Genomic DNA, 8,444 nt, shown 5'->3' with positions numbered 1-8,444 from the left:
ACATCCAAAACGAGCACAGTTACCAAGTGGGGAGCGCTTTGCTTTGGAAACGTCGCGCCGAAGCCGCTTTGGACGCCCTGGACAAAACCCAACGGCAGCTGCAAGCTTGCAAACGCCGCGAGCAACGGCTCCGGCTCCGCATCGGAGAGCTGCAACGGGAACGGAGGATCCCCCCCGAAATTCGCCGCCCTCCTCCCAAAGAAACCCCGCCGCCACCTCGGGTTGCAGAGCTCCAGCCGCTCAACGGCGACAGTGAATGAAGGTTTATGGGGGCGCTTTTCACCTCCTCGGTGCTGCTGGGAAGGTTTGTAAATAAAGATTCTGCCTTTTTTAGGAAAAAAAGCAGGGGGAGGTTCGCTGATATTTTGGGGAAGGGGGGAGCCACGGTGGTGTCCCCAGGGTGATTTTGCTCAGAAACGTGGCAAAAAGTGGCCATGGGGAGAAATTGGGGCTGGTTTTGGGTGAATGAGTGCTGGGAAGAAGGCGATGCCATTGGGGGTTTGGTGTCCGTCATAGGGGTCTGAAATATTTGGGGGAGCCCAGGGCTGCTTTCCTGAACCGATTTCGGTCACTGATTGGGCAGAAAACAGCTGGACTGGGGAGAAATAAATGGATTTCGGTGCAAATTGGTGAATTTAAGCACCTCAACGTGCCCTGCGCGGGAAGAGGAAAGGGTTTTGGGACCCCATCAATCTCCAGCAAGAGGCCAGCGTTGAGGAAATCATCACTTCCCAACAACGAGGAGGATTTGGGGCACCATTTGGGACCCCCCAGCAGGAAAAACGAGGGGGTCAGCACCCAAAAATTACCCTCATGGAGCCAAATAACAGGAATTAAGCCTTTAATTTCTGCAGCTGGGGCAGGATAGCAAGCGCCAAGACCAGCCCGTCATTGTTAAAATCTCTGAAGGAAGTGAAAACCGCCTGATTTAGCCCCAGATTGGTGCCGTTTTGGAGATCCTGGCGTGGTGTGTTATCTTCTAGAGGCTGAGCTTCATGGCCTGGATGGCAGCGTAGGTGTCGGGGCTCAAGGGGACGTAGGACTTCTTCTTGTCGTCGCGGAAGAAGAGGGGGTCTTTGATGACGTTGAGGTCGAAGCCTTCCTTGACCAGGTTGCTCTTGCACTGCTTGAAGGTCCCTGTGATCTCCAGGGCGTCCTGTGGAGATGATGGAGACAGCATCAGGAACGGCGATCGGCGCCATCATTGGAAATGGGGGACACCAACGGTGGCATCGGTACTGGGGGGATCCAGGTGCCGTCATTGAAAATGGTGACCCCTGTGGCATCGGCATGGGTAGGGTCATTGGAATTAGGGGAACTCATGTGATGTTGTCCCATGTTGACCTCCCATTGGCTTGGGTTGATGCTCCGTTGGCTCAGGTTGATCTCCCATTGGCTGAGGTTGACCACCCATTGGCTCAGGGTGACCACCCATTGGCATAGACCACTCTTTGGGTGAAGTTGACCACCTATTGGCCCAGGTTGACCACCTGTAGGCTCAGGGTGACCCCTCCCCATTGGCTGAGGGTGACCTCCCATTGGCATAGACCACCCTTTGGGTGAGGTTGACCACCCATTGGTCCTGGTTGACCTCCTGTTGGCCCAGGTTAACCTCCCATTGGCCCAGGTTGAGCACCTGTTGGCTGAGGTTGACCACCCATTGGCATAGACCCCTGTTGGGTGAAAGTGATCACCCATTGGCTGAGGTTGACCTGCCATTGCCTGAAGCTGACGTCCCATTGGCTCAGGGCAACCACCCATTGCCATAGACCACCCGTTGCCTGAGGGTGACCACCCATTGGTGAGGTTGACCTCCCATTGGCCGAGGTTGACCACCCATTGGCATAGACCACCCATTGGGACCGGTTGACCACCTATTGGCATAGACCACCCATTGGGTGAAGTTGACCACCCATTGCCTCAGGGTGACCACCTATTGGCTCAAGGTGACCACCCATTGGTGAGGTTGACCACCTGTTGGGTCAGGTTGACCACCCGTTGGCTCAGGGTGACCACCCATTGGGTGAAGTTGACCACCCATTGCCATAGGTTGACCACCCATTGGCTTAGGTCGACCACTCATTGCCATAGGCCACCCGTTGGCCAAGGTTGACCTCCTGTTGGCTGAGATTGACCACCCATAGGCTCAAGGTGACCACCCATTGGCTCAGGTTGACCAGCCATTGCCACAGGCCACTCATTGACTCAGGTTGACCACCCATTGGCTGAAGTTGACCTCCCATTGGCTTAGGGCAACCCCCCATTGCCATGGATTGACCTCCCATTGGCTGAGGTTGACCACCCATTGGCATAGATTGATCTCCTGTTGCCTGAGGCCGACCTCCCATTGGCCCGGGTTGACCCCCATTGGCTCAGGGTGACCAACGCTGTCATGGGAACGGAGGGGCCTCGATGCCACCATGGGGAAGATGGACCAACGCCATCACCATCACGTGGTGACCCCAATGTCATGGGTGCCCATCACCATTTCCAGATATGGACGGTGCCATCAACGGTAGAGGGACCCTGCCACAGTCACCAAGGGGACCCCATCGCCGCTACTGCCACCGTCATCGGAAACTGGGGAGGACACCACCACTGTAACTGGAAACAGGCACTGCCGGATCGCCTGATTTGGCAGAGAATGACCCAAAAATAAGTCCCCCAAAAGCCCCCCCAAATGAAGCCTGACCTGGATCCGCACAAAGCGAGGAGCGGCGTAGCTGGGCAGGGTGTCCCCAGTGAAGGCGTAGAATTTGTCCCCCTCGAAGCTTGCCCCGGCCTTCAGGCGGATGGCGGCCATGCCGCACCTCCCCTCGCACCCTGCGAACGATACCAGAGGGTTATTTTGGGCAACTGAGTCTCGTTTTCTTTTTCTTGGTGGCCACTTGAACCACTTGGGAGTCTTGTTGCATGTTCAAAGCAATGATGAACACTGATTTTGGGTGGATGCACCCCAATTTGGCCTTCTTGCAGGCCCATCATGTATCCAAAACAATGCTGGATGATTATTTTGGATGAACATTTCCCATTTTCACCTTCTTCATGGCCACGTGGACCATCACAGAGACACATCTGTTGCCCAAAATGCCACCAGACGCTGCTTTTGGGCAACCAAGTCCCATTTTACTCTTCTTGGTGGCTACTTGGACCACTACAGGGGCGTGTTGCATGCCCAGAACAACGCTGGACGCTTGATTTGGGCAACCAGGTCCGCCTTTAACCTTCCTGGTGGCCACTTTGACCTTTACAGGAGCCCGTTGTGTGCCAAAGCAATGCCAGGAACTAATTTTGGGTCAGTGGGTACTTAAAAAGTCGTTTTGGGTCTCCTTTTGGGTAGTAAGTTCTACTTAAGCCTTCTTGGTGGCCAGCTGGACCACGACATGGACATGTTCCTTGTCCCAAACATCACTAGATGTTTATTTTGGGCAACCCAGATGCTATTCGACTCTTCTTGGTCCAATCATGACCCCAAAATGATACCAGACTCTTTATTTTTCTATCAATGAGTCCTGAAATGGCCAGGACTCGATGATCATTGTAGGTCCCTTCCATTTTCTTCTACTTTAGGCTTCTTGGTGGCCACTCAGACCTTTTTTTGGGGACCTATCCCATGGCTGAAGCATCACCAGATCCTTATTTTGGGTCAGTTCACCCCCACCCTATACTCACCCGGCACAGAGACTCCATAGACATTGACCTCCTGGATGAAGTCCACCATGGCAAGGGTGGCCTCCACCTCCGTAGTGGCCACATTCTCACCTTTCCAACTGAGGAAGAGAAGGGATGAAGCTGTGAAGGATGGGGGCAGGGGAAAGATTTGGGGTGGTGGTGATGTCCACGCAGACATGGGCATAAGAGCATCGGAGTTACCGGAAAGTATCTCCCACTCGGTCCTGAAAGTAGACAAATCGTTCGTGGTCAATCATCAGGAGGTCACCGCTGTTGAAGAAGGCATCGCCTTTGGCCAAGACGTTCCTCAAGACTTTCTTCTCTGTCTTCTGGGAGTCGCCCGCGTAGCCATGGAAAGGGGTGTTCTTGGTGATTTTGACAACCAGCAGCCCCGTCTCACCTTTTTTGGGGGTGGAGAAGGAGGGTTGGAGGCCACCAAAGTGCCTCGGTGGTGGGGAATGTCAGCTCCGTGCCCCACCGGGTGCTTGGGGATGGCATCTTTGAGGGGTTTCTGGTGGCGTCATCCACCGAGATGATGGTGATGAGGACTGAGATGGTGGTGATAAGCACCAAGAGATGGCTTTGATGTATCTCAACCCTCTGTCTGCCCCCCTTTCACCCCAAAAAGGCCCCTGTAGGACAACTCTTACCGGGACCTACTCGGATGCAGAGACCTCGCTCGTCACGGACGGGTTCGTCGTCCTCCACGTTGTACTTGATGAGCTCAAAGTGAGCAAACCTCTAGAAGGTGGAAGAGGAACACAGGACTAAGAGAAGAAGACTCCTTCCAGTGGTTGGGGATGGAGAAGTGACACCAAAGTGGCCTTTCTTGGGGCTGTAGAGATGTCCAGGTCACTGTGGACACTCCAAAACCAGACTTTGTTGAGGCAGTGTTGGCCAACCAAGTGGAGGGGCTCCTTTTGGGTATGAAGATGAGATCTTGGAGATCCTGCTTTTGTATCAACCCAATTTGATGGACAAGTGGTGGCTTTGCCAGGGACGTCACCACTTGGACCCCCATAAAGAGGGTGACCTGGAGACGCCCACTCTTGATGTCAACCCAACTTGATGGACAAGCATTGGCTTCCCTGAGGAGGTCACTATTTGCCCCACCATGAAGGAGGGTGACCTGGAGACCCCCACTCTTGATGCCAACCCAACTTGAAGTGCAGAACTGGTCTCCCCACCATCATCATCACCCACATCTCACCTTGAGGAGCATATTGGCTCACCTTGAGGAAGACGTTGGCTCTTCCCACTGCCCCGATCTTGCCGGTGTAGTTGATGAAGCCGGCGTTGCCCTCAGTGGCCCCGTAAAACTCCCAGATGGAGATGGGTCCGAAGCGCTGGAGAAACTCCTTCCACACCTCCGCCCGTAGGCCATTACCCAAGGCCATGCGCACCCCGTGCTGCCGGTCGTTGGGGCGCTGTGGGGTGACAAAGGGAGGGACCACATCAGGGTGCGCCCCACGGCGTTGCCTTCCACTGATTCTGGGCTGGTGGGGACGTTACCTTGGGCGCGTTGCAGAGGTAGCGCATCAGCTCGCCCACATATTGGATGACTGAGACGTTGTAGCGGCGGCAGTCATCCCAGAAATTGGAGGCGGAGAACTTGGCCCGTATGACGCAGGTGGCTCCTGTGGGGACGCACTGGGGTGACCATTACTGCCCCCCCCCCTTTCCACTCATCCTTTTTCTTCATCTGTCCATCCCACCGTTAATCCATTTATCGCTATCGAGATCCTGCTCCTTTTCACTTTTCTGTCCTATATTTCCCCTCCATCTTCACATTTTCCCATCATCCTTTGGTCCATCTCCAGAAAAAGTCTGTCCATCCCTCATCTGTCCATCTCCATAAAAGTCCGTCTGTCCATCTCCTTAAAACATCCATCTATAAAAACATCTCCATCCATCCATCTCCCGCCCATCCATGCCCGCACCCCATCCCTGTGCTGACCGTGGGGGTACATACCGACCTCGAAGCACCCTCCTACCCCGATGAGCAGCCCAGCTGAGTGGTAGAGCGGCAGCGTTGTGTAGATGATGTCATCAGTCCGCAGGCCACAGAGCCGGCCTAGGTTTGCCACCATCATCAGCTTCATCTCTGTGATCACCGCTGCCTTGGGGAGGCCTGGGTGGATGGGAACAGAGGGTGGGAAATGTCCTCCTTGGAGGTGCCCGTGTGGGGTGGGAGGACAAAAACCCTTCTCTCAGGTTTGGGGTCAAGGTTGGATGAGGGTGGTACCATCCCATTGAGTTGGATGAGGGAGGTCCCAGTGAGGATGGACCCATGGACATGGTGACTCTCCATGCATTGAGGTCTTCAGCCCTCACTGTGGGGAACCAGTGAGGAACCTCAACCAGATGCACCCGTGTTGGTTGGGGTGGGATCTGCTTTGGGTTCAGGGTTGGATGAGGAAGGTCCCATCCCATTGGGCTGGATGAGAGAGGTCTCACCCCATCCCAATGAGGACAGACCCCTGGATGTGGTGGATTTCCATCCCTAGAGATTTCCAGACCTCACTGGGAGAAGCCAATGATGAACCTCAACCAGATGCACCTGTGTGGATTGGGGTGGGATCTGGTTTGGGGCCAGGGTTGGATGAAGGAGGTCCCACCCCATTGGCTTGGATGAGAGAGGTCCCATCCCACTGGGTTGGATGAGGATGGTCCCACCCCATTGGCTTGGATGAAGGAGGTCCCACCCCATTGTCTTGGATGAGAGAGGTCCCATCCCATTGGGTTGGATTAGAGGTCCCACCTCATTGTGTTGGATGAAGAAGGTCCCATCCCATTGGGTTGGATATGAGGGAGGTCCCACCCTATTGGGTTGGATATGAGGGTGGTCCCATCTCATTGGGTTGGATGAGGGTGGTCCCACCTCACCCCATTAGGTTGGATGAGGGAGGCCCAACCCCCTTGGGTTCCAACAAGGACAGGCCCATGGACGTGGTGGCTCTCTCTCCATCCTTGGCGATACCCAACCCTCACATGGACACAACCAGGAGGACCCTGGCCCAGGTGGCCCCACAATGGTCAGGGTTGGAGAAAAACCTCCACGAGACCCCTCTAACCTTCCCAAAATCACCCACCCCATGGAGGTCAACCTCCATTGGCTCCTCAAAACCCCTTCTCCAAGGAGAAGACCCTCCTTCCTTGGGGGTTTCTGTCCCCGCAGCCTCACCGGTGGTGCCCGAGGTGTAGATATAGAGGGCCTTGGAGTCGATGGTGACATTGCCGCGGTGGTGGGCGGGCAGAGGCTCATGGGAAGCCCCCTTGATGGCGGGCAACAGGGCCTCGACACCCGGCGTGGGCGACGTGGAGCTCAGGTAGAAGACGCGGACGCCATCGCTCTGCAGGGATGGGAGCACCTCCTCCACCGCGGCCTGGAGATCTGGGGGGGACAGGGGGACATGGGCCCAGTGTTGGGTGAGGGGGTCCCAGGTGGGTGAGAGTCCAAGGAGGGGAACCCAAAAGGTCAAGGGTGGGCACCCAACACAAACCAAATGGGTGGCCCAATGTGGTAGACACCCCACACATCATGGATGGGTGCTCCAAAGATCTCAGATGGGCTCCCAATGCACCCCTGATCAGGTAGGGACCCCAAAGAACCCCAAATGGGCACCCCAATGAGATGGACACCCCAGACATCATGGATGGGTGCTCCAAAGATCTCAGATGGGTACCCAATGCACCCCTTGATTGGGTAGGGACCCCAGTTGTCCCAAATGGGCACCCAAAGGACCCCAAATGGGCACCCAATGCACCCCTTGATTGGGTAGGGACACCAACCATCCCAAAGGGGCACCCAAAGGACTTCAAATGTGCACCCCAATGAGATGGACACCCCAGACATCATGGATGAGTGCCCCAAAGATCCCACATGGGCACCCAATGCACCTCAAGTAGGGACCTCAATTGGGTGGGCACCCTAAGCATCATAGATGGGTGCCCCAAGAACCCCAAATGGGCACCCAATGCACCCCTCGATGAGGTAAGGACCCAAATCATCCCAAATGGGTACCCCAAGAACCCCAAACAGGCGTGCAATGCACCCCTTCATCAGGTAGGGACACCAACCATCCCAAAGGGGCACCCAATGCACACCTTGATTGGGTAGGGACCCCAAAAATGTGAAACGGGCACTCAAAGGACCCCAGATGGGCACCCCAATCAGTCGGGCACCCCAGACATCATGGATGGGCACCCAAAGACCCCACCTGGGCACCCAATGCCCCCCAGAAAGAGCTCCCAGATGACCCCAGAGCATCCCCCATGAGTGCCCCCCCAGCACCCCAAGACGCACTCTGACCTCCACCAGCCACATACCCTGAGGGTCCCATTCCCCCCACCCCAATTTATTTTCTTTAATGTCTTTCCCCTAAAAAAATACAACAGAAAAGGACATAAAAGGACCTTTACCCCAGGCAGGGACGGGTGATGATTAACCCATGATCTTGGCGTGACCAGTGTGCCCCAACACGCCAACTGCGGTGTCACACACGCATGTGCAAAGGGTTGCACAAGTGGCTGTGAGCATGGAGGGGTCCAAATGCAGCCCCCGATGTGAAAAAACCTCTCATCCCATCGTGGCTTGCATGCACACGCGTGTTGCAGGTGTGTGCGGGTGCTGACATGTGTGGAAATGCACACATAGAGAGCAACACATGTGGAAATGTGTGTACACATGTTGACATGCGTGAAGACACATGTACAGACGTGTAGACACATGTAGAGACACTGGCACCTGTGTAAATCCATGGACAGGCATT

General features: G+C 55.3%; 1 protein-coding gene across 1 annotated transcript; it reads right to left on the bottom strand.

The window, feature by feature from the left end:
* Window positions 1-979: 979 nt before the first annotated feature.
* LOC104546954 (very long-chain acyl-CoA synthetase-like) lies at window positions 980-7,088 on the bottom strand (the record flags this gene model as incomplete). The annotated part of the gene is made up of 9 exons (XM_010192472.1): window positions 980-1,156; window positions 2,693-2,823; window positions 3,673-3,770; window positions 3,874-4,072; window positions 4,323-4,413; window positions 4,905-5,099; window positions 5,185-5,309; window positions 5,645-5,803; window positions 6,857-7,088. Coding segments are annotated over 9 exons (1,407 nt in total), but the record flags the coding sequence as incomplete, so codon positions are not given.
* Window positions 7,089-8,444: the final 1,356 nt, after the last annotated feature.

The sequence above is a fragment of the Mesitornis unicolor genome, unplaced genomic scaffold, assembly GCF_000695765.1.
Source record: "Mesitornis unicolor isolate BGI_N332 unplaced genomic scaffold, ASM69576v1 Scaffold26739, whole genome shotgun sequence".
In the NCBI taxonomy this organism is placed as follows: domain Eukaryota; kingdom Metazoa; phylum Chordata; class Aves; order Mesitornithiformes; family Mesitornithidae; genus Mesitornis; species Mesitornis unicolor.
This window is presented reverse-complemented; position numbering and strand designations above follow the sequence as displayed.